General features: G+C 44.1%; 1 protein-coding gene across 1 annotated transcript in view; it reads right to left on the bottom strand.

The window, feature by feature from the left end:
* The window catches only part of LOC128739290 (homeobox protein cut), a 64,367-nt gene that overhangs the window by 21,047 nt on the left and 16,052 nt on the right, over window positions 1-27,268 (bottom strand). Inside the window, exons 2-4 of the mRNA XM_053834769.1 lie at window positions 25,552-25,733; window positions 24,950-25,071; window positions 21,802-22,992 (exon numbers count right to left, since the gene is read on the bottom strand). Of these exons, the coding sequence (XP_053690744.1) occupies window positions 21,802-22,992; window positions 24,950-25,071; window positions 25,552-25,733 (1,495 nt within the window). The remainder of the gene's footprint in view (window positions 1-21,801; window positions 22,993-24,949; window positions 25,072-25,551; window positions 25,734-27,268) is intronic.

Here is a 27,268-nt window from a genome sequence, read left to right as displayed (position 1 = left end):
AAGGATTGCCATACAGTGCTGCTGAACTTGACAACTCCGCAGTGAAGTGTACCGTCAAGTTTACCTGTATGCAGCCTTTCCAAAAACCCGTTATGAAGTTCTATATATAAATTCTTCGTCTGGATGCTCGAAGGCGATTGATTCACTGCTCGTTCGAAAGCTGAATTCTACCGAAATTGATAAGTTTGAACACATTGCAATTTGGACTTCATTTGAATTGAATTAGACCGGTAGTCCTTTACGGCCATGAGGCATGGACTATGCTCGTGGAGGACCAACGAGCTCTTAGTGTTTTCGAACGGAAGGTGTTGCGCACCATCTACGGCGGAGTGCAGATGGAAGACGGAACGTGGAGGAGGCAAACGAATCATAGATTGCATCAGCTGCTTAGGGAACCACCGATCGCTCACACCGCAAAAATCGGTCGCCTGCGAATGGGCTGGGCATGTCGTGAGGATGTCGGACGACAGCCCGGTTAAAAAAGTTCTCAATAACGATCCGACTGGAACGAGACGACGGGGCGCGCAGCGAGCAATATGGATCGATCAAGTGGAAGGCGACCTGCGGACCCTACACAGACTACGTGGCTGGCGAATTGCGGCCATGGACCGAGTGGAATGGAGACGACTTCTTTGTACAGCAGAGAAAACTACGGCCTGGAGCTAATTAAGTAAGTAAGTATTGGATTGAATTTGGATTGAGTTTGGATTGAATTTAAATTCGATTTAAATTGAATTTCGATCCTATTTGCACATAGATAAAATTTGGATGGGATTGGAATCGGAATATGATATCGGCTTTAGATTTGGACTGGATTTGGACTGAATTTGGATCGAATTTTAATTGGGTTCGGATTAGATTTAGATCGGAATTGGACTGGATTAGAGTTGAAATTGGATTGGACTTCGAAGGCATTTAAATTTGGATTCGAGTTTAATTAGATTTGGATTGGATTTTGACTGGATTTAGACTTGATTTGAATGGGATTTGAAACATGATTTGATTGGTGGGTTGAATTGGATTTGAATGAACTGGATTTGGTTTGGATCTGGAATGGAGTCGGATTGGATTTGGATTCAATTTGAATTAGAATTTGAAAGGATTTGGATTGGATTTCGATTGGATTTGGTTGAATTTGGATTGGATTTAGATTGGCTTTGAATTAGATTTGAATTTGAATTTGGACTTCGATAGTATTTGTATTGGATTGCAATTGGACTCGATTTGAATTTAATTTTGATGTGATTTGGATCGGATTTGAATTGGATACCAATCCATTTGGATTGGATTTGGTTTCGATTTGAATTAGATTTGTACTAGATTTGGATTGGATTTTGGCTGGATTTGGATAACATTTAAACCACGATTTTATTGGTGGATTGAATTTGGATTGGATTTCGATTAGATTTGGATCAAATTTAGATTGGATTAGAATTGGCTTGGGTTTAAATTTGGATTGGATTTGGATTGGATTTGGATTAGATTTATATCGAATTTGGAGTCTGCAGATTTGGATTGGATTGGACTGCGCTAGCATTTGAATTTGTATTCGATTTGAATTAGAATTGGATTGGACTTTGACCGGATCTGAGTTGGATTGGATTTGGACTCGATTTGAATGGGATTTGAAACTTGATTTGATTGGTGGGTTGGATTGGATTTGAATGAACTGGATTTGGTTTGAATTTGGAATGAAATCGGATTCAATTTGGATCAATTTTGGAATTTGGATCGGAGTCGGATTCAATTTTAAAGGATTTGTATTGGATATGGTTGAATTTGGTTGAATTTGGATTGAATTTAGATTCGATCTGCATTGGACTTCGGTGGGATTAGATTTGGAATATGATTTTACTGGCTTCAGATTGAATTTGAATTGGATTTAGATTGGCTCTAGATTAGATTTGAATTGGACTAGTACAAATACTATTGTATTGGATTGCAATTGAACTCGATTTGAATTTAATTTTGATGTGATTTGGATCGGATTTGAATTGGATACCAATCCATTTGGATTGGATTTGGATACGATTTCAATTAGATTTGTACTAGATTTGGATTGGATTTTGACTAGATTTGGATGAGATTTAAACCATGATTTTATTGGTGGGTTGGATGTGGATTCGATTTGGATCAGATTTGGATTGGATTTGGTTTAAATTTAGATTGAATTTAGACTAGACTTATATCGAATTTGGAATAGATTTGGATTGGATTGGACTGCGATAGCATTTGGATTCGATTTGAATTAGAATTGGACTCGATTTGAATTAGATTTGAATTGGATTTTGACCGGATTTGAGTTGGATTGGATTTGGACTCGATTCGAATGGAATTTAAAACATGATTTGATTGGTTTAAGATTAGATTCTGGTTTGGTTTTAATTAACTAAATTTGGGTCGAGTTGCGATTCGATTGCATTGAATTTAGAATGGATTTGAATTGAATATTTGTGATATTCCTCAATTGAATTGACAGTTATGAACTGACATTGATGATAGAAACAATTCACACTCGGAAAATGTCCGAAAAATACTTTCTAACTGCATCAAAAAAAACTTGTTTCATAGGCTAAGCCTCAGCTTGCGTGGTTCTACCACACAGCGGCGATGAAAGCTCATAAATTTCCAATCGACAGAAAAGAAGCTGACACGCTCCTCCGGCGACGGAACACGGTTTTCGCGGTAAATCCACGCTATAGCCATACACAGGCCGACGCGCCGGGGTGAGGGGAGTATCACCTCACGCACGGAGCGGAGCGGTGACGAGGCGCATGGAAAGCGAATTAAATTTCTCCTCATTTATATTTATCATATTTATCCACTTCCTTTGATATTGCGTTCCGGGGGTTTTCCGAAGTGCGATTGAGTGCGCACGTACCTAGCTAGCGAGCGCACGGGGACAGGCGGCGAATATTATTATTAATCTTGTAGGCGAAAGACGGCTGTTTATTACCCGTCGAACGCATATTTTTTTTTTTGCTTCCAAAACCCACACCCACCTCCGGTCGGTCCGGGTGTCTCCAGCATCCAGCATCCACAGCGCCGTCGTTGCACCTTTCATCTGCGAGCGAGGAAAATTCCCCCGTATGCCGACCGTGATGCTGTTGCTCCGCTGCGTATGGTAATATTCGCCTTTCATCGGGCAATAACACTCGCTGGAAGTTCACGTTCGCGGTTCGGGGAAAGCGTCGTCGTCGTCTTTTGGGCGAAGGAAATCCAATAAAACCACGACGTCGGTCGCACACAGGTAGGAATATCATCAGCGGGCGGGTGGATGGCTGGCGGCGCGGTGCGCCGCTGGATATTTATGTTGTACTTTGGTTTTGCGCGGATAACTGTCCTCCCTCACCCACCCGGCCCGGCCCGGCCCGGCCATGGCAAGGCTCAAGGGGTGGGGGAGTTTAGAAATGTCACCCCATAGCGGTGAAACTGACGAAATCGACGCCGGATGAGGAAAATGAAATATTTTCAATATTTGTATCGATGCGGCTCGGTGTAGGGTGTTTCCCCCGGAAGGGGGAAATTTATTTGATTTTTCATGTCCTGCCAACGTTTATTGAAATGTAAACAACGGCCCTGCAGCCACGGGCCCAGGCTTTCATTCTGCTCTAATCAATGATAAATGTCATGTAATCAATTACCATTAAGGAGCTTCTTCCTTTGAGAGCACCGCGCGAATTCGGGCGTTTGATCTCCGGCCGGCGAAGCGTGAGGGATTTGATTTATGGAGTGTGCCAGCGGCGCTAGTGTACATCATATTTTACCACGATTTTGACTGCTGTCGTTTTTCCCGATGGAAGGTTGCGGTGGGTTGGGGTCGGGACGGGGGTTGCTCCGGGAGGACTGGTACTTGTCAGTCAGTCGTTCGTTGACATCTCGCTGGCTGATCGCGCGATTTCGATTTTAATTAGTGCAAATACTGTATAGCACCGTGCGTGAACGACCTTCAAGGACTGCTGCACTGCGACAGATTTCATCGAAATGTTATTAACCTATCGCGTTTTGCGGCGTCAATGCCGCCGGCGGCGGCGAGCGCCTGCGAAAATCGGAAAATTAATATCGAACTTTTCCCCGGAGTCGTCTAGGAGAACGAAACGAAACGGTGCGTTCTGGTTTCACAGTCAGCAGACAGCAAACAGACAAAATCGAATTCATAAATACGTCGGGAATAATTAATACCGCAAATGTGCTTAAGATTGAGAAGAGTGGCATCTTTGAATGGGTGGGGGCCGATCGGGTGGTGGCTTCGACGTAGCTGTCATATTTGCCCGCCGACGATGGATTCATCGCAGCAGGCCGAGTCGAGCGGCGGCGGCTGGAGTGAAGCACCGTGACAATATATTTATAATGCTTGGTTACCGTGTGTAATGTGTGCGAAAGTCAAGATAGGTCGTCGACAATACCCCCTAACTGCCAGCCAAATTATTTTCGATATTCTGAACGCGGTTTCCGCACGTCAAATGTCAACCAAACAGCCAACCAACCAACGGCATGCTATTACATTGAAGTCTATTATAAATATTGTATCAATGTTATAAATAAACTATCTGCTCTCGTTTGCTGGCAAAAACACGGCTCAGCAATCCTGCTGAGTTCTCCCCGAAGGGGAGGCGGGCAAGCGGGCAAATGTCACACCAGACGTGCGATAAAAGTATTTACAATGGAATGTTTTCTTCTGCTCGCTAGAGAGCTGCTCGTATGCTCACCACACCGACATACACATACGCATAGACATTGCTGCTGCTGCTGCTGCCGAGTACAGGATGGCAAAAGGGCGCGGGGTTAGCATTTCTGAGGTTTACCACGCTACCGCCCATCGGATCGTCGCGTCGTGCCACACCATCCACGCCAGAACAGTGCACCGCCACCGGTTGCGAGATCAAAGATTAAAAATCTGTCCTTTCACATTATTGCCGTTAATTAAAATGAGTTACATTTTCTTTTCTCGTTGCAACCGAGAAAGAGAAATGGTTGCATTGCTGCTGCAGCAGCAGCGGCGGGCGTGTGATGCCGTAGGTTTGAACTTTCCTAAAATTTCGCTGGCAGAACTAACGTTCTGAACCGACCAACCGTGCACTGTGTGTGGTGAATTTGTTGCCAATTAATTGGCTTTTTGTTTGTTTTGTTGGCATGCCTGACAGAGGAGCACACGACTCTCCCCTCGACACGACAAAGTTGGCTGTGAAGTTATCCCGTGTAGAATAGTGAGCCGATAAGAACTTTGAAAGAAATCATATTTACAGCACTTTAGACTGTTCAGCGTTCGCTGATTGGCTTGACCGGTCAATTGGGGCAGGAAAACGATCCGATTCCGTTACAGGAGACCATTCTGCGGCCTGCTAACCGTGTGTACATTTCGCTGACTGGCTATTTATTTGAATGTGGAAACAACCAAATGATATACAACCGGCAACTGTTTGTCTGCTGAGTCTGACAACTGAACTGCGGCGGAGCGGGAGGAACGACGTAGGAATGAATAAATAAACACCAGTGAAACAATAATCGCGTGCTGGCGTGTGACGAGTTGACCACCCCCATCAGCGTGGTTGGCCTTGGCGAGTGTGCTTCTTTCTCGCTCTATCTCCAGCCAGCCAGTGACCGGCGAAACTGTCCGAAAATCCTTCAAGATGGCGTCCGCTCCAGCCTTGTCCAGTTTGACATGTGGCGTGCGGTAATTTGATGGAATGATTAATACCGCAGGAACACGACTGCTTTGTTTGTCAAGTCAAACGATTATTGATAGACCGGTCGTCGCGGACCGGTCCAACACCACTCCACCAAAGCAAATAACAATAATCGCAGTGCGATTTAATTCTATGCCATCATCGTACTGCAGTGCTATAAAGCATAATTACAACGGCGAAAGAAACGATAGTCGATTGGTCATAAATCATGCCGTCGAGTTGTTGGGGGAGAGGGGCCAGGGAACAAGACAAAGGCAAAAATTGGCGGCGGCGGTGGCGTCGTACTTCCCCCCGAGGAGGGGTGGTCTGTAAATAAATTGGGAATAATGATCGCAATAAACAAATTAATAACCATTCCCAGTTGGACTCGACTTCGATACTGTATGTGACAAACTTTTCTACGACTCAGTAGGCGTGTTCCTCGCGCTGCTCGGGAAGAAACGATTATTAATATGCTAATTTTTGCTAAAAAACTATATCGCACACAAGCTCCCGCGCCCGTTTCTTCGAACCGATCGTTTAGTGGAGCAGCTTTGCTCCCGAAACAGTTAATTAAGTATTATTGCACATTTATGGTAATTATTTATTACAACCATTTGCTGCTCAACCACCAGTCAGTCAGCCCGTGAAGGCCTGGAGTGCCTGGTTCTGGTCGGTTGGATTGCACTCCTTGGCGGAGGTCAGCTCCGTGAGTCGAGTATGGTTCGAAAGTTTTTTTTTGCAGAGGGGGAAATTAATTTATTTAAAAAAAAACACACACACATACGGAAAGTAGCAAATCGGATCCCGTCACGCACAACAGATGGGAGGATTTTCGAGAAAAAGTTTCACTCAATCATGGTTGCCAACTTTGGCCGCTCGAACAATCATCATAGTAGGCCAAACGGCGCAACAAACAGGTGCAGGACCCGATTACCTGAAAACAGAACAGAATTACGAAATTTCAGTTGATCCAAGATCAAATCGAGTCGGGACCTATGCTGCAGCTGTCAGTCGTCGAGTGAGCGCCGTCGGGATCAGCCAAACAGGGCGGTCCCCCTCGTCGGTGGTGGCAAACAACAACGGGCGCACAGCTCTTTTGCGATGATCTTTAAACTAATTAATACATTCTTCGCACGGCCAACTATGTGGCTACAATTCGTATAAATGTTGCGATCCTGCAGCCAACCGTCACAGCGATGGATCGGTTCTAAATTTAGGATCCCTTTTTCGCGTTGTATTGGGCGGCCGTTTGTTTGTTCGTTTGTCATTTGCTTTCACCTCCTCCTGGCCGCGCGCGCGGTTCCCCTAACGAACCGCCCGCTGCCCGCCGCCCGCTGCGGCTGTAAAGAGGGGCGTCGTAAATAATGTCGAACAAACACGATTCAGCCGTTTCTGCTCCTACAGTTGACTAGATCCATATATCTAAATCACACTCCTGAGGATTGATCCACAGTCGTTGCTGCTGCTGCTACTGTTTTTTTTCGCTTGCTTCCTCTTCTTGGCACCAGCAGTGTGGCAGTACTGCCGCATTACGGCCATCGGTCACCGATAATTTAACCACACAATCTAATATGTTCGTATCGTGCACTGTCTTGTTGCTGCTCTGCTATTGCAACATAATAATAATAATCAACGTCGGTCGAACACGCGCACGTTACAATTGCAAATGTCACTTTGACATTTGTCGGCACTGGTTGGCAACGCTTCGCGGAAACCGATCCGGCGGCGAACAGCCGAACCAACCAGCCAACCAGCCAATGACGAGCGCAGTCGGCCGGGAACTAATTGGGTCAGTTTCGCTTTTCTTGGGCGGGCAGCGGTGGGCGCAGAACCTTCTTTGTTCCTCGATTTTGTTGTTTCTTAACCTAGAAACTATCACCAACACCACCACCAGGTGGCCGTCCGGCCAGGCAGGAGGCCGGAAACGGGGTTCGACAGAATTTAAAATAAATATGCAATCACAACCCCCCGTCCGGGGAGTGAAAAAACTATGAGTTGCCCGTAAATTGGGCACGCCACCTCACGGACGGCGTGGGTGGGGACGTTCAGTGGGTTGCACCGGAGCGGCGAGCAAAGTTTGAAAGACGGTAATCGATGATTCGTGGAAGCACCACAATCGATTACCTAACCTAGATTTGGTTTCGCCTAAATTTAAAATGATGTCAATTTCAAAGCGATTTAACCTTTCTTTAAATACTTTTTCGTAAATTTTAAACTTATTTTCCAAATTATTGAGTTGAAAACCCACAAATCTCTCCCCCCAAATGGACCGGTCCATTGACGCATCAAAATAAAAACTGAAGCGATTTTTTGCCTTCTTCCACAGTCAACTTTTAAACGTTTTATATCAATTTGATTTAGGCTAATGACCACAGAGAGCGGCATCGTGACAATCTACTAAAATCATCATCACCACTTCGGCGGCGTCGTCGTCGTAGTAGTCCATGATCATAACTTCTTAGAGAGTCGTTTGTTGTTTTTTTTTTGTTGCTATTTTTCTTCTTTGAGATTCTGAATGATTTTGGAATCTTGTTGTGAGAGCTTCGGTCGGCGAGGTCACCGCCTACAAACAACAACGGACAACGGACGGCCACTTTCATTTTCATTATTTACTACTGAAACAACCATGATGCAGTAATACCGGTGTGATTTATGCTGAACAGCGCCCGCATTCGGATCGGGACTCGGGAGGTGTAGGCATAAGAATGCAGAATACTTTGGTAGCCGAGGAACCGGACGACGACGACTGAGACGGGTGGCGGCCATTTTTAAGCGCGGGCAGATAGGCAGGGTGCGGCACGGGCACCTGCTCTCGGGCACCCGAGGTAATCGCTACATACATCGATGAAGGATGATGATGGTTCGTTCGCACAACTTGCCGGAACCGTAGGGCGGCTTTGAGTGCAAAGCAACAAAGAAAGAGGTTATGAGTAATTGGCCATAATTCGAGAGCCCTCGGGGGGAAAAGAACTCTGTAGGTTCTTTTTTTCCCTCGTTACCGCCGTTTCGTTCATCCCGAACCGGTTCCGTCCGAACGTCGTCCATTGAAGGGAAAACAAATGCAAAATCATTAATCATGGAAGCGTGGAGCCAAAAGCCGATGTTGTGTGTGCTCTCATCTCATATACGTGTGGGGAATGACTTTAATAAAAATCAAATAAATCCAATTTTTGAACGCTGCTGCCTTGCGAACGTTTGACTGCGGAGCAGTCAAATTTTCACTGAACTTGAAAATTGTTTGATCCTTCCGTTTCCTTTACCATCCGGGGGGAAAAAAGTATTAATTTTTAATTTTCATCACCCCATCGACTACGGGAAAACGGGAGAGGGTTCGAAATCAAAGCAATCGATGAGCTGTCAGTTTTATTCACCACCACTCACTCAAGCCGAGGGGTAGGACAGCAATGAAAAATTAACTCCGATTCTGGCGAAAGGCCAGATCAAACGGTTTAACCTTGGCTCGGGCGAGTCGGGAGTGATGTCTTCACTTCGGAAAAGGCTAAACGCCAAAGTGACCATCCATCGGCAGGGAGGCATCCGGGGTGAGACACATCATTGTCATTATGAAAATGACACTGAAGATCCGAACTGGCCGGACTACGGTATAACCTTGACTCCGGCCAGTGCAGTGGGGGTAACACACACCGACACACGTGGGCCGGCTGGAAAAGGAGCAACTTTTTAACTACCGTCTATTGGTGCTGTGACATGCTGCCGGTTGGTGTGAGAAGCTGACCTTACTCCCGCCAGCCAGCATAAGGCGACCGGGGGCAGGCAAGTGTCGGTGTTTTCGGTGTCGGACGTCTTTATCTCCCACTCCCGGCGACGATGATCCCCGGTGGGATTTAGGGAACGGACGACGACGACGACGATAGTTTGCTACTTTCAGTTCAGTCAGTTCAGTCAGTTCAGGCGGCGTATGGGCAAGATAATACCAAGAGGTCGAAAGGGTTAAACCCACTGTCGTAAATCGTTTCCATTTTGAGGGGGGTATTGGAATCTGTTTGTAATTACCGGCACTTGCCGGTGCATTGGAACGGGTGTTTGAAGTGCTTGGTTTGACCGCTTGGCCGGAAAAATTATCGAACGCAATTAATTTTGAATTATCGGAAGATAAATTCTCAACTTTTAAGGGCCTGCTCGAGACTAAACTATTACCGCAATTAACGACGGCACCGGCATGTTGGGTGTGCTTGCTCGGCAAGTCGGGAAAAAAGGGATCCGAATTGTCCAATTGATCGACCAATTAAACTGTCGGTCGGTCGGTAGTTTAATCGGATTGCGCCAGTTCCGAGGGCTGTGTGCGATGGGAGCAACAAAATGGCGATTTGCCTCAGTAGTGGCTGCTGCTTCGCAGATGATGGGATGAATGGCGGAATCATTGTGATCGAATCGTGTTTTATTCCACTCTTTTCCGTTTCTCCATGAATGGCCATTCATGCGTAGATTGTGTTTCGCTAAATCGAAAACTTTATGCGAATGCGGAATGATGCGGACGACGAAACGGGTTATGATGTGACTGAAATGACATTTCAGTTAAGACTTCCACTAGCAGCACTGACGGCTTGGTGAGCTGAAGAACCACTAATCACTGTGCATTGACTGCTGCATCTCTCTTCATGGGAAATGGGCTATCATTATTAGATTAAAACACAGTTGTAGGATACTTTCAGTTATATTAACTTGCTGATGACTAAAATTGGTTATATGACAGTCTGTTCAACTGTTTTACAACAAGTTTGCTAGTAGGGTGACGTACCCTCACGATCTCTATGAATGTAAAACGAAATAATTCTTTATTTTTAATGATAAGTAAATTACAATTGTGTAACAATAGAGTTTCAAGATCAATTTGAAGGCTAATTTCAAGCCCAACTTACGTGTTATTTCAAGACAGAAAGTAAAATTCAAGTCTAATGTAATGTCTGACATCAAGTCCAATTTTAAATCTTATTTAATACCAATTTTCAGTACTTTTTTGAGTCTAATTTCAAGTCCGATTTTGTGTTCAAGTTCAAGCACTGGCGTGCTCGGCCTGACCAGACTGGGAAACAATTTCTCAAGGTGCCACCGGTAAGTCCGGAGTGGTCAATTCAATAGCCCATCTCAACTTTAATTTTAACCGAAGACTACAGAACCCCAAACTAGGCATAGTAGATGGCTCGTATATACACAACTACTGATGTCCAAAATGTTCAATTATTCGATTACCGATTAGTCGGTGAGTGTTGTCCTATTTAGTGTCCCATTTTGAGTCCAATTTAAAATCTTATATAGTGGTGAAATTAAAACCTGCGATTTCGAAACAAATTCCAAGGGCAATTTAATGTCCGATTTCGGATCGAATCCCAAGCATAGAATGTCCGATTTTACAACTACAAGTCAAATTAAAGTTCAATTTCCACACCGATTTCAAATGCAATTTCCATTGAAGTCCAATTTTATGTTCAATTTCGAGTCTAAGGTAACCCCAATTTCACCTCCGACCCTCAAGTCCAATTGAAGTCTAGTTTTAAGGCCAATATAAAGTTCCATTTCAGGTCCAATTTCATGTCTCATTTAATTCCCATTTTGAAATACAATATTAGGGCTAATTTAAAGTGGAATATCACACTCTTTTTTGAGAAAAAATTGAAGTTTAATTGAGGTCCAATTTAATGTCCCATTTTTAGTCAAATTTCAAATTTAAGTCAGTTTCAATTCAACTTCATCTCCGCTTTCGGATCACAGAATCCCAAACGTAATTCAATGTCCGATTTTACACTTCCAATTCTAATTCCAAGTGCCATTTGAAACCCATTTGAGGTCTAATTTCAATGTCCCATTTTAAAACCAATGTCTAGTCTAATTAAAGCTCAATTTCACAACCGACTTCAAGTACAATTTCAAGTCCCATTGAGATCCATTTTAAGTCCAGTTTAAAGTTATTTTTAATGTTTAATTCCAAGAGAATGGAAGTGGAATTTCACGCCCAATTTTAAGAAAAATTAGAAGTTTAATTGAGGACCAATTTCAAGTCCAATTTAATGTCCCATTTTAGGCAAATTCCAAGCCGAACTTGAATCAAATTTAAACACCGATTTGAAGACAAAATTCCATTTTATATCCGATATCAAGTTCACTGGAAGTAGCCAAAACTGTTTTCAGCAGAAAACCAGAAATAGGCAGTAGACTTCGGAGTAGACCCCGCACCCGATGGATGAGCGCTGTCGAGGACGACACACAGGCAGCTGGCATTCGATGGGATTGAAGAACGGCAGCCCAGGATCGACAGTTCTGGAGTCCCGTCGCCAATAAAAATAACTAGAACACATTAATTCAATTTCTTTAAATTCTTTTCAACTCTGCTTTCAAGTCCAATGTACAGTTTAATTTAGAGCAACGCGTTAAGTTATTAAACGTGAAATTGGTCTCAATGCAAGTTCAATTTCATGAAAATTTCATTTCCAGTTTTAAATGCAATTTCATGTCCAATTGCATGTCTAACTTCAAATCCAATTTAATTCCATTTTCAAGCAACATTTGGACTCCAATTTTAACTTCGACTGCAAATCCAATTTATGTCCAATATCAAGACCAATTTGTGGTAAAATTTCAAGTCTAATTTATCCGTCTAATAAGTACGATATTACGTTTCAAGTCCGATTTGAAGTCCAAATTTAAGTTCAATCCAGTCCTAATTTTATGACCGATTGTAAATGCGATTTAAAATCTAATTTTAAGTTTAATTGCCAATCTAGTACTAGTTTTAGTTCCAATTTAAGAACAATTTCAGGTCCAATTAAAAAAACAATCTCAAGCCAGGGCAATTTAAGTCCAATTTCAGTTCAAACTCCAATTGCAATTTGCAATTCGAAATGAAAATCCAATTTCATTCCGATTTGAAGTACAATTTAAAAGTCAAGCCCATGTTACTGTTTAATTTCATATCCGATTTCAAGTCTAATTGGAACTCAGGCCTGTATTAAGTTCAATCATAAGTGCGATTTCAAATTTTGTAGCGAATTTAAGGTCCGATATAAAGTATAATTTCAAGTCCGGTTTCAAGTAAACCTCATGTCAAATTTCAAGTCCTATTTGACGTCCAAACTCAAGTTCAATGTAAGGGTCAATTTAAAATTATAAAACAAGTCATATTTTAAGTCCGATTTCACTATTTTAAGTTCATTTCAAATCAGATTTAAAGTCCAACTTCAGCTACAATTCGAGTCCAGTTTCAAGTAAAATTTCGAATCAATTTTAAATTTGCTTTAATGTCTAACTTCTAGTGAAATTTTGTATCTAATTTTATCTAATTTCAAGTCAGAGTTAAAGGGCAATTTCTAGTCTAATTTGAGATCCAATTTAAGTCCAATTTTATATCCGATTTCAAGTTAAATTTCAAGTTCGATTTGAAGTTTAAGTTAAAGTCCAATTTGATGTCCAAATTCAAGTCCAATAATTTTATAATTATTCTGAAGTGGAGCAGATAAGACACTTACTCATTGACTAGCGTCTGAGCCACGGACTTGGATCTGAACCATGAATTTAGATCTAGACTAGACTTGGATCTGAGCCATGGACTTGGATTTGAATCATAGCTTTCGTACTGAACCTCAAACTTCTATCTGAGCCTCGGATTTGCATCTGAAACTCGGATTTAAATTTTACCCCGGATTTAGATATTGAGATTTTATCCATGGATTTAGATCTGAACCACAGAAGTGCATTTAAGCCACGGACTTGGACCTGAAGAACGGACTTGGATCTGAGCCACGGAGTTGGATTTAAACCACGGATTTAAATCTTAGATGTGAACTACGGATATGGATTTTAAACACGGATTTAGATATGAGCTACGGACTTGCATCTGAACTACAGACTTGCATTTAAAGCACGGTCATGGAGCTGAAGCACAAACTTGCATCTGAACCACGGATTTAGATTTGAATCACGAGCTAGGATCTAATCTACAGACTTGGATCGGAGCTACGAACTTGGATTTGAATCACGGACTTGGATCTGAACTACGGACATGGATTTGAACCACGGACTTGCATCTGAATTAGGTACATGGATTTGAGCCACGGATTTAGGTCTGAACTACAGACTTGAATCAGAGCCACACACTTGGATTTGAACCACGAATTTGGATTTTATCCACGGATTTAGATCTGAAAAACGGACTTGGATTTGAGCCACGGACTTGGATTTGAACCACGGACTTGCATCTGAATCACGGACTTGGCTCTGAAAGTCTGAACCACGGATTTGGATCTGAACCACAGACTTGGATTTGAACCACGGACTTGGATGTGAACTACAGACTAGGATCTGAGTCATTGATTTGGATTTGAATCTCAATCTGATTTGGAATCTGATTTGGATTTGCATCTGAACTACTGACTTGGATTTGAATCACGGATTTGGATCTGAGCTACGGAATTACATCTCAAGCGCGGACTTGTATTTTAGTCACGGACTTAGATTTGAACTACAGACTTGGATCAGAGCTGCGAACTTGAATTTGAACCATGGATTTGGATTTGAACCACGAACTTACGTCTGAAGTGCGGGCTTGAATTTTAACCACGGATTTAGATCTGAACCATAGACTTGAATCTAAGCCACGGACTTGGATTTAAACCACGGACTTGAATCTGAGTCACGGATTTGGATTTGAATCACGGATATTGGTCCGAACCACGGATTTGGATCTGAACCGCAACCTTAAATATGAGCCATAGAATTGGATTCGAAGAACGAATTTGCATTGTTACCTCGGACTTGCATCTGAACCACGAACTAGGGTCTGAACCGCGGATTTAGAACCGAATCACAAACTTGCATCTGAAGCACGGACCTGAAGCTGAAACACGCACTTGTATCTAAACCATGGGCTTGGATTTGAACCACGGATTTGGATCTGAGCCATGGATTTGGAACTGACCCACAATCTTGGATCTGAACTACACACTTGCATCTGAATCACAGATATGGATTTGAAGCACGGACTTGAAACTAAAGCATGGACTTGCATCTGAAACACAGCCTTGGATTTGAACCACGGATTTGGATTTTGATCAGGGATTTAGATCTAAATTAAATACTTGGATCTGAGTCACTGACTTGAACCTGAACGACGGATTTGAATCTGAATCACTGACTTGTATCTGAAGTACGGACTTGCATTTGAACTGTGGATTTGGATCTGAATCACAGACTTGGATCTGAGCCACGGACTTGCGTATGAATCCTGGACTTGGATCTGAACCATGGATTTGGATCCGAATCACAGTTGCATCTGAAGCACGGACTTGAAGCTGAAGCACGTCGTTGAATCTGAATCAAGGACTTGCATCTGAACCACAGGCTTGGATTTGAACCACGGGCTCAATTTTGGATTTGGATTTTGATCAGGGATTTAAATCTAAATTAAATACTTGACTTGGATCTGAGCTACAGAGTTGAATCTGAATCACTGACTTGTATCTGAAGCACGGACTTGCATCTGAACCATGGACTTGGATTTGAACCGCAGATTTGGATTTGAACCACGGATTTGGACCTGATTCACGGAGTTGGATCTGAACTACAGACTTACATCTGTATCATAGTATCTGAAGCACGGACTTGCATCTGAACTATGAATTTGGATCTGAACCACGAATTTGGATTTGAATCATGGATTTGGATTTTGGTAACGAATTTAGATTTGAACCACATACTTGGATCTGAGCCTGGGCTTGAACCTGAATCATGAACTTAGATCTGAACTACAGATTTGGATCTGAACCACGGTTTTAAATTTAAACCACAGACCTGGAATTGAGCTTGGAGCGGACTTGGATCTGAAGCACGACCAGGCTTGGATCTGAACCAAGTACTAGCATTTGAACCAGAGATTTGGATTTGAACCACGGATTTTGAACTTGGGTATGAGTCATGGACTCAGATTTGAGATTGGATTGAGATCTGAATCACTGACTCGGGTCAGAGCCACGAACCTGCATCTGAACTATGAACTTGGACCTGAACCACGGATTTGGATTTGAATCATAGATTTAGTACTGAACCACAAACTTGGATTTGAGCCACGAATTTGCATCTGAACCACGGATTTAGAAATAAACCGCAGAGTTAGACCAGAGCCACGGACTTGTATCAGAGCTACAGATTTGCATCTGAATCACGGATTTGGAGCTGAAGCACAGGCTTGCATCTGAACCACAGACTTGGATTTGAGGATTAAGATTATGATTTTTACCATGGATTTATATCTGAACCACAGACTGCACTTGAGCCACGGACTTAGACCTGAAGCACGGACTTGGATCTGAGCCACAAACTTACATCTGAAGCACGGGCTTGGATTTTAACCACGGATTTAATCTGAACCACAGACTTGGATCTGAACTACGGACATGGATTTGAACCACGGACTTGCATCTGAATTAGGTGCTTGGATTTAAACCACGGATTTAGAACTGAACCACAGACTTGATTCTGAACCAGGAACTTGGATTTGAACCACGAATTTGGATTTTAACCTCGGATTTAGATCTGAAAAACAGACTTGGATCTAAGTCACGAACTTGGCTCTGAAAGCCACGGATTTGGACCTAAATCACGGTCTGCATCTGAGTCACTGATTTGGATTTGATGCTTTGTATTTTATCCACGGATTTAAATCTTGGATGTGAACTACGGATATGGATTTTATACTCGGATTTAGATCTGAACTACGGACTTGCATCTGAACTACAGACGGACATGGAGCTGAAGCACGAACTTGCATCTGACTGAACTACGAACTTAGATTTGAACCACGAGCTAGGATCTAATCTACAGACTTGGATCGGAGCTACGAACTTGGATTTGGATCTGAACCACGAACTTACATCTGAAGCGCGGGCTTGGATTTTAACCACGGACTTGCATCTGAATTAGGTACTTGGATTTCAAACACGGATTTAGGTCTGAACTACAGACTTCAATCAGAGCCACGAACTGGGATTTGAACCACGAATTTGGATTTTTACCACCGATTTAGATTTGAACCACAGACTTGGATCTGAGCTACGGAATTACATCTCAAGCGCGGAGTTGTATTTTAGTTACGGACTTAAATTTGAACTACAGACTTGGATCAGAGCCACGAACTTGGATTTGAAAACTGTTTTGGATCTGAACCATGAATTTGGATTTGAACCACGAACTTACATCTGAAGCGCAGGCTTGGATTTTAACCACGGATTTAGATCTGAATCACAGACTTGGTTTTGAGCGGACTTGCATCTGAATCACGTACATGGCTCTGAAAGTCTGAACCACGGATTTGGATCCGAACCACGGACTAGGATTTGAACCACGGACTTGAATCTGAAGCACGAACTTGGATTTGAACCACAAATTTCAATTTTAACCACGTATTTATATCTAAGCCACATGCTTGGATCGGAGTCACGGACTTGAATTTGAACCACGGACTTGGATTTGAACCACGGATTTGGATTTTAACCACGGATTAGGATCTGAACTGCCGCCTTGAATCTGAGTCACGGACTTGGACCTGAACCACGGACTTGGATTTGAACCATGGATTCGAGTTTTAGCCACAGGCTGGATTTATGCCGAGGACTTGGACTTGAACCACAGATTTACATCTAAAGCGCGGAGATGAAGCACTGACAAGCATCTGAACCACGGACTTGGGTTTCGACCACGAATTTAGATCTGAACCATAGATTTGGATTTGAGCCATGGACTTGGTTCTGAACTACAGACTTGCAATTGAATCATAAACTTAGATTTGAACCGTAGATTTGGACGTTAACTACGAATATAAAACTGAACCACAGACTTGAATCTGAGGCACGGACTTGGATTTGAACTACGAATTTGGATTTTATCCACGGATTTAGATCTGAAACATAGACTCGGATTTGAGCCACGAATCTGGATTTGAACCACGGATTTAGATCTGAACCACAGACTGGGATTTGAGCCACGGACTTGCATCTGAATCACGGACTTGGCTCTGAAAGACTGAACCACGGACTTGGATTTGAACCACGCACTTGGATGTAAACTATAGACTTGCATCTGAGTCATTGATTTGGATTTGGAGCTGAATCTGATTTGGATTTGCATCTAAACTACTGACTTGGATTTGAACCACGGATTTGGATTTTAACCACGGATTTTAATCTGAGCCACGGACTTGGATCTGAGCCACGGATTTGGATTTGAGCCATGGACTTGGATCTGAAGCACGGACTTGCATGCGAATCCTGGACTTGGATCTGAACCATGGATTTGATTTGAACTACGCATTTAGATTTGAACCTCGGATTTGGATTAAACTCGCGATAGAACATGGGCCTGGAAATAAACTTAATCTTGGACTTGCATTTAGTTTAAAACATAGCCTTGACTAAGTGATTAATGGATGTCTTTCCAGTAACAATGGGCCGTATGAATAAGATTTACACGGGGAAAGCAAAGTAAACTGTTTTATTCATACGGCCTAATATCTAGGCTGGATTACCACTGCACTATGTAAGTTACTAAGTAAGCACTTCGAAATACCATCTTTTTTCCACGTAAATCAACTAGTAGAAAAATTTCTGATCAATTGATGGAAACTCCGGAATTCCAAGCTTCCGAATTTATTCTAAATTATAAAATAAGTCGATAAAAAACTCACAAATTCGAACTCAAGCATGGGGGCTTATGCCAAAGCTTTGCTAAAGTGTGATTTTTGACGGTTAACCAGGGTTGCTAATATATCAGTAAAAATCAGCAAAGAAGTTCATCGCTGGTTTGGGACTGAATCGAAAGAAACCATTTTCGGGGCGTTTATAACCAGCAAAGCTGGTTAAAGTTTTCCACCGATCGTCGTCGTTGTCGTCATTAACATTCGGTAACAATAATTTTCTGCTAATGAAAGCTGCAGATCCCCCTCAAACTCAAATCCCGCTTGAAGGGAAGGTCTGGGGGGCCACCACGAAAAGAATAAATACATTTACTAAGCGATTTAGCCCGCGCGAGTCGCCCTTTCCGTGTACCTAAGGAAAAGAAACCTTCCGAAACCAACAGGACAGGGCAGAACAGGTAACGAGGGGCGAGACACACGTCTTAAACGATTCATTTGGTATTCCGATCCCGATGCACCGTGCGCGCCGCCGAAATGGGGAGGGGGGGGGGGGGGGCGAAATGAGTCGTCGTTTTTTCGGAAAAATCAACCTTTTTCATGTTTCTTATTGAACGGTCCCTGTGCGCCGCCACCACCAGGTACGGGGATGAGTTGCGGAAAGTAATTAGATTTGTTGTATTCGAACAAACGAATCGTCGGAAAAATCGTCAAAATTTGTTTAAGGCTTATATCGTACAGGGGAGCAAGGCAGCTCGAGTTCGCTGAATATGCACACATCAATTAATTGATGGTTGGATCGTAAGGTGGTTGCTTGGGGAGGGGGTTGAAGCAAGAAGCGAGCAAAAGTTTTTAATCTTGCAACGATCCAATGGTGGCGTGAAATCAGCTTTTTCGGAAAATTCTGGTACACCGCTGCCGAACAAAAGTAGCGGGAACCGGCGGCGTTGAGCTCATTTTCATATGTAAACATTACGCGGCGGATGGAGAGAAACGAATCCAAAGAAAATGTTTGAGTTTTTATTCGAAACTCTTTCGTTTCGTTGGTGTTCGAGTTTTCGGAAACTCCTTCCGGATAGGGACCGTGTTCCGTTGGGGGGAGGGAGAAAGGGGAGTGCAAGTTTAATGAGCGGATTAGGGGTAATCGATTTTTCTAGCCTTGTTGGGGGTGGCAACGAGAAGTCCCCACCTGCAAGTGGGTGTTACGAAAAAGTTCCTAAAGAATTTGGTTTGGTGCCGAGCGCGTTCCGGAGCGTCCTGATTGCGCCATAAATTGCCTTTATCTATAATTTATTCAAGACAATAATTATCGCTTCTCGACTAGACAGTGACGAGCGGCAGCACATGTGTGTAAAATTATTGTGTGCAGCCAGCAACAATGGCGGCCGGGAGGGGAAGGAAGGTGCGGCAGATTTTGCGGCTTCTTCCTTTGTTTCCGTGAATAATAGATGAGCTTGATTGTTGTCTATGTTCCGCACGAATGTGGCCCATTCCTTTAACGGTGAATATTTAATCGATAGGAGGTGTGAAATTAGAGGAGATTTCTTCGGTTGTTTGACAGCTGTTTGTACTTGAAACTAATCAATCAGGATAATTGAGTGGCTGTCAAAGTTTGTGCAGTTTTTCGTTCTAATTAAATTACGTTTAAAATTCGAAAAAAAACGGTATTAAACATTAAACAAGTTCAATGACACATTCGTTTCGAAAGGTAAAGCGCATCGAAAGGCTGAAAGTGGAAAACCGAAGTGACACTTACAAGCCCGCCAACGAGCAGCCAGCCAGCCAGCCAGCCGGCAAGTCGCGGGGGAGGCAACACTTGTTTTCCAACAGTTATCGTTGTTTCTCGGTCTGCCAATCTCTCTCGGTACGCTTTGACGACGACGATGGGTCCACCGATGTGGAACCGGATTTTCACGATTAATAAAAGACTTTTCCCGACGGGTTCGTCCCTCGTGCGTGCGTGTGTGATGATTTCCGCCCATGTAGGTTTTTTTCAATTTTCAATTGACGATTCGTTCGGTTTGCGTTCGTTTCGCGTGTGCGTGGGAAGAGCAGCCCCACACAAACCCAGCGAAAACGCATAAAAAAACAAACAATGAAATTTTAATTATGAATCAATAGCTTCGCCTGCTTTGATTCGCTTCGAAACTGACGGATACGAACGAGCAGTATCACGTCACCGTCGTCGTCGTCTAACGACGACGGCGACGCACAAAACCATCGGTTTCCAGTCAAGTGGCGCTTTTTAATCTCCTCCAGTCCGGGATCAAAGTCGACGTTGAAGCGGTGCACTTCCGACTTTTGCCTGTGATGCTGTTTCCGTTGCAATCGAAACCAACCCATACAAGACACTCCAGTCATTAGAGTCGGTCTGTGTTTGGCTCAGCTCTTGCCCACAAAAAAAAGATAAAGAAAAAGGAAAATCTGCGAATTTGGTGAATTTTTGATATTAATCTTTGCCGGCAAGAGCTGACTGTTTTTTTTTCCTGTGCTCTGGCCGCTTCTGCATTCCGAACGTTGCAGCAATTGAAGGTTCTTCGACGGAAGATAAATACCCGGGTAGAAACCCCTTTCCGGGCAAAAAGTGCAACGCTCGCTCTCTTGCGCTTGTTTCGTTCGCAATGGTTGTTTGAATAGCGTCTAAAATGCTACGGCCATGCTCGAAAGAGGAGCCCAGCCAGCTACTTTGTATCCATCAGCAGCCGGCAGCGGATCGTCTTCTTCCCGATAGATCCCCGGGAGAAACTTTTTTAATAAAATATTATTTATGCTCCCAAGCGCACATTTTCATCTCACCGGGAGATGCAATCCTGCGTCCTTCCCCTCGCACTAGCACTAGCACTCTAGCAGAGCGCCGTCTGCTGGAAGGGAAAGGTGAAACACAGTGTATCATTGAGCTTCGAATATTAAAATCGTCTTTCCGAATAGTTCGCCCTCGTTTCTCGGCCGTTCCCGACCATAGTCGTCTACGGCAGGTGCTAAAGTTCGTCCAAACGAAAAAAAATTGTGAATTTTTAATTGCATGGTTTGAGGGGTAAGACACTTGAGCGATCTGACGTTGCAACTCCTCTGCCGAGGCAGGCTGAGACTCCAGAAAGGGCGAAAAGGCAGCGAAAAAAAAGTAAAAGAAGCAAACAGAGAACAATTCACGTTCGTTCCCTCGGGGGCAATTCCTAATGAAGATAATAATAAAAATTATATAATAACAATACCGAAGGTTGGTTGGTTCGGGTTGGTTGCATTGCACTGCTTTCGCGGCAAATTTTACCGAAACAAACTGCACTGGAATGGGGGGAATTTATCTTTTGTTTTCGTAGTTTCGCTCTCCAAAATGGCCGCCAATTTGGACTTCCACCAAGCAAAAGGAAAATGAAAAACTGTTCGGGGACGACAGACAAGACAGGGAGAGTGGCCCTAACCTTTTAAATCTAGTCTACGACCTCGGACTCGGTCGTAGCCAAAATGTGATCACTTCGATTGGAATAACCGATGACTTACCTTTTTTCGGGATCAGCGACTTGAGCAGCATGACGGCATTTTCGTCGCACGCCCAGGCGTGCATCTTCCGGTAGCTGTCGCGGCCTTTCTCGGTCAGTTTGTCCCAGGGTTTCGGCTTGGAGAGCAGCTCGGAAACCGTTCCCTGCGACAGGCCGAGCACGTACTTGGCGAACAACCGCTGGCCGATGTTGTGCACGGAGAGAAGCTCGCGAACCCGTCGCGAGATGTGCAGCGTGTCCAGGTTCTGGTTGGCGTACTTGTCCATGTTGTAGCGAAGCATTTCCTGCAGTCGGGCCTCCATGGGATCGCCCTTCGGAATCAGCGAGTCACCGAGACGACCCACCATCGAACCGGGCGGAAGCTGCAGATCATCGGCGAACCGAAACGGTCCTCGATCGGGGAAGTGGAAGGGTAGCCCTTGTATCAGACCACTGCCGGAGTGCGACAGCGAACCGAGGGTGTTGTTGTTGTCCTCCAGGGGACTTTTGGACATTCGCATCGGTGTGAGACCTCCGCCGTTTAGGTGCTCATCGTGGCGGGAGGTGTCCTGCAGGATCGGTGTGCTTGCACTCGAGGAGTTTTCATGATGCGAGCTAGCTTTGTCCGGATCGTGATGTGCTAGATCTGTGGGAGGATGATGGTTCATTAGTAGCTGTGGGTGATGGTTTCGAGCGGCAGCGGCGGCGGCGGCGGCTGCTGCGGCGGCCGCAGCCAGTCCCGGTGGGGGCGGTGGCAAATCCAAACCACGCCGCCAGGTGCTGACAATCTCTTCGCCCAGAAACGAGCTAAACTGTTCAACGTTGTGCAACGGAGGTGGAAGGATGGAGTTGAGTTGGGCAAGACTGTTGCTTCCGGTTGGGGTGGCACCGGTCGAGCCAACACCACCAGAGCACGGAGACGGCACAACGCTTGGGCTGGAAGCCGGTCGGCTCGGTGCTCCTGCCATGGTGCTGGTGTTAGTGTCATTGCTATTGGTGCTGGTTTGGCTGTGGTTGCTTAGAGCGGTGCTATTGTGAATGTTGCTGTTGTTGTTGTTGTTGTTGTTGTTGTTGTTGTTGCTATTTTTGCTGTTGCTGTTAGACAGGTCGTTACTGGCGTTACAAGCGTTAGCATGAGGAGTGACTAGTGCGGCGCTGCAGCTGCTCGTCGCTGGCGACGAAGCGGGCTTCGGCTGACCGCCAGGCGGAGATCCTGCAACGAGGTAAGCGGGAGAGCAAGAAGAGGGCAACTCGTTAAACAGGAGCGTTCACTTGACTGTCCTCAGCGCAGTGGTGTCCTCGAGGGCGCGAGACGTCAAAAAAGTTAAACACAAATTAACAACAACAAACAGTAGTGCTCTAGCAGCGGAGGTTGGTGGGAGAGGAATGGTTAAAGCGGTGATGGCGGACGGGAGTGGGTCGGTGGGACAAGGGAATACTAAGTAGGCGAACTTATGTAAAACATGTTTATTTTCCCATGAAATCGAACTGAATAGAGCAGAATAACAATAACAGAAGCCATAAATTTCAATAATTCCATCATCGGCTCTCGGTTCGGGCTGCACGGCAGTGCAGCGCAGTAGTTTTGTTTCAGTGTAGGAAGGAACGGGGGGGCTGAAGATGGTTCGGTTCGGTGTAGCTAGCTAGCTAGCTAGCACCCACGCAAGAGGCACGCTTGGTTGCTTTCTGTCTGCCGCGAGTACCGGAGTGTAATTTGAATTCAATAAACTGTTTTGGAAGACGTGACCGCGCGCTGTCGGGGATTGACGAGTTCCCAGGCGAAAAAAAACCACAAGAGTGCGATCCGTCAAAAAAAAAAGTGACGCACCCCGGGGCGATAAGATTTTAATTTTGATTTTAATTAAAAATTACCGCAAATCGAAACCATCGGTCCCCACCGGGGTCGGGTCAGGGAAAATCAGATACGGGATAAATCCGTTTTGTGTTTCGTGCCGATAGCGCGCGCACACCAGAGGAGGCACCAGAGCAGTTCGTTCAAACGGCAATCATCAGCTCCCCGTAAAATTTGATTTTATTGTTATTGGAGTTTGGTGCAGATATTTTTTACTTTTCAGTCTTGTTGGACTGAAAAGTCACGTTGCGTGGAGGGCGCGCGCGAGTGTGATTGAGAGCGCGTGGGAGATTTTCTGTGTTTAATTTAAAAGTTTTTTTTATTAATGTGAGAATGGAAACAACGGAATAGACTGTGAGGTCGGTTTTGATAGACGGTAGCCCATGGGGGGCGGGTGAGGACAGGGGGCCACTACTGCTGCTGTAACGTGCAGTAGGCGGAAAATCTGAAAACTAATAAAAATGATACTCCAGTTTTCGATGTTTCGAGGAGAATGAGTGATGAAAGAGCTTGGCACACAATGGCTTGTCTACCGTTCGCGGTGCGGTGTGTATGTGATAGGAAAAGCAGGGTTGCAGGGACGAGCAGGGAGGAGGGAACTGAAACAAAAAATCGAGGTCAATCGTGCGATTGTCAAACTTTGACAAGTAGGCGCTAACTTGTACCGCTCTGCTGCTGTTGCTGCTGCTGCGCAGAGAAGAAGCATTGGAAGTAGTAGGCTGGGAGTGTGTTGAGTATGGTTAGAACAGTTTGAAGGTAGTTTCTGAGCAAGGTGTAACGAAATGCAACTGACGTACGCCGGCGGTTGGCTGCAGCAGCACCAGCTGTTTGGGATCGATCTAGCCCGTGCCAGCCAGTGAGCTGCGTGCCGTGCCGTGCCGTGTCGTGCCGCTCGTCGAGTGTGGAAAGATACACGTCATTAACATGTAAACATCATTACGTCTAACGGCGCGAGGTTCCTCGACGCGCTTTGGAGAAAATTTATTAGCCTTTCGCGCCCAGTGCTGCCAGCTGTACGGGGCGGGTGAGAAGACCTCCGGCGCAGTTTGTTTACGCCTGGCGCGAGGCCAATAAAAAGCAGTCACTTAAAATGGCTTGTTTGGAATTTCTCGAATGGTATAAGTAATTTGTTATTCATACCAACAAGTAGATCAATAACGTGCCGATAGTTGTAAAAGCTGGCGGCAGCGGCACTGCCGCCGTCGTGCGTCGTTGCATTTTTTTATTGCAGCTGGTTGTTTGCGTTATCAGTGTAGGTCTAGCGACTAACTATATGGAGTGAGTGTTATTACTGGCGCTTGCTTGCTTGCTTGCTTACCTTCGGAATTGGACGACTTGATTGCTTCGGTTTGGGCGGCCAGGGCTTTGGTGCGTTCTAGCAGCAGTTCCTGGAACTGCTTCGTATCGTGCGGTGAGCTCAGGTCCACTGATCGAAGGATGCTGTGGGGGAAAAGGAAAACAACAATGTTAGGATACGAACTTCATACACACGACGCTCATACAATGGGGAGGATGTTTGACCCAGTGGCATTTGTAATCCACTGACACATAAACAACGCAGCACTGCGTTGTGGCGCTTACATTCGCGAGCAAGGGAGTAAACAACCGCCAAAATGGTTGGAATTTTGATGGATGGGAGGGAGCGAATTTTTCACCGATGTTCATCTCGTTTCGCCGTAGAAAAGGGGTTCAGAACATTTTTTTTTTCGTCCGCTTTAGGGGGTGAACTGCTGTTTACTTTAACGGAAGTTTTTTTTTTCTGTGTGAAAACAGCACAAATTGAAGGTGGCTCAATTTTATGATCACGAATCACAGCCTCCTTGTGCCGCGTTACTATCATAGTAATAAGATGCAAAAACGTGTCGGCTATAAACACGGGACACACACACCGGATAGGGAACACGGGAAGCCGATACTTACTTGTTTTCCTTCTTCAAATCGTCGAAATCCTGCTGCTTCTCGATGCGAGATTCTAACCGCACAATGTGCTGCCGTTTCTCTTCCAGACGGTCTTCTAACCGCTGGATCTGCAGGTTGTGTGATTCCTGAATATTGGCGATGGCCGTCCGCAGTCGGGCCACTTCCTCGAACAGGGCTGATATCTGTTTGGAGCAAAGAAAGTGGTATAAGCTTGATTAATTATCGTTGACATAAGTGTCATATTGTTTAAGCTGGCGCCATCGCCGAGAACGAAACGGAACGGAACGAGGTTTCTTGTGGCTGCCAGCCAATTGACAGCACACATATCCCCAGCATTTGGAAATTAATTAATTTCCCGTCATGTTGTCTTATTGTAAATCTATTAAATAGTTATAAGTATGAATCGTCTGTTTATTTGTGACCGTCTTGTCGCTTCCTACCCCTCCGCGCACTGCGCTCGATGCTGTCAAATTGGAATTCAAATCACAAACGACATCCGACTTGCGAAAGCGGTAAAGCAATCGCAGCAATCGAATGCCAGGAATGCTAAATAAATCTTTCCTCACTCGCACACTGCAGTGCTTGTCCTCCATCTTCGTCTTCCAGTCCAATCGACCGAGTTGGAGGAAATCGTTCAGCAGAGGCGTATCAAGGCACACTCTACTGAGGAAGAATCCGTAGTTTTACCATCTGTGTTTTTATCACCGAAGAATAGTTAATAATTTGCTTTCAAAATTAGGAAAAAAAAGTCAACTTTCAACCATCATTTTAACCAACCATGGACTTTCACGCTTCATTTGAAGGTTTGTTAGTTTCAGTTTTAGTTGTTTGTTTTAGCTATGAACTGTTTTCTAATATACTAGAGTTTCTTCTTACACGGGATTGTCTTTTCGGCGCCTTTTATTAGTCTTTTGTCAGCTTTTTGATGTCTTTTCTTCGTATTTATCGTCTTTTTGTCATCTGCCTGTCGTTTTTATGTCGTATTTTCGTCGTATTTTCAAGGTATTTTTGCCATCGTCTGTTCGTCATCGCTCGACCTCTGTTTCCGACATTTTTTGTCTCTATTTTCTACTGCCTTTTTAATAAACAAAGTCTTTTCGTCGTTTTTTTTTTGAGGCCTTTTCGTCCTTTTTGGCCAGTTTTCGTTATCATGTTTGCTGTCTTTTTATTACCTTTTTGTCGTTTTTTCGTCATCTTTCTGTCGTATATCCGCCATATTTTCGTCGTCTTTTTTGCATGTTTTATCGCCTTTTCCACGCTTTTAAGACGTCTTTTTTTGTTTTTTAGTAACTAAGGCGCGTGTCAGACATGAGTAATCTTTGTTTTGGCGCCTTTTCGTTGCCTTTTTATTTAATTTTCGTCGTATTTTTGACTTCTATAGTCAAAAATTTCAACATATTTTCGCTACCTGTTCATCATCATCTTTTCGGTTTCGTCATCTTTCTATGTTTTGCGTTTTCGTCGCCTTTGCGCCGTCTTTTTGCTGTTTTTTCTCCGTATTTAGTCATTGTTTCATTGTTCTGTTTCCTGACAGTTAACATTTAACAAGCTACATAGTCTGTAATTAACGAGTAAAAGATTAAAACTAACAAGGAATAAAAGAAAAGTGGGAACATGAGAAGAGAAAGGACGGAGAACGGGAAAGAAAATAATAAAAATCGAGAGAGAAATATGAGAAAAAACAAGACTGAAAACAATACAAAACGGGACAGAAAAC

Source organism: Sabethes cyaneus, chromosome 3 (assembly GCF_943734655.1).
Source record: "Sabethes cyaneus chromosome 3, idSabCyanKW18_F2, whole genome shotgun sequence".
Lineage (NCBI taxonomy): Eukaryota > Metazoa > Arthropoda > Insecta > Diptera > Culicidae > Sabethes > Sabethes cyaneus.
This window is presented reverse-complemented; position numbering and strand designations above follow the sequence as displayed.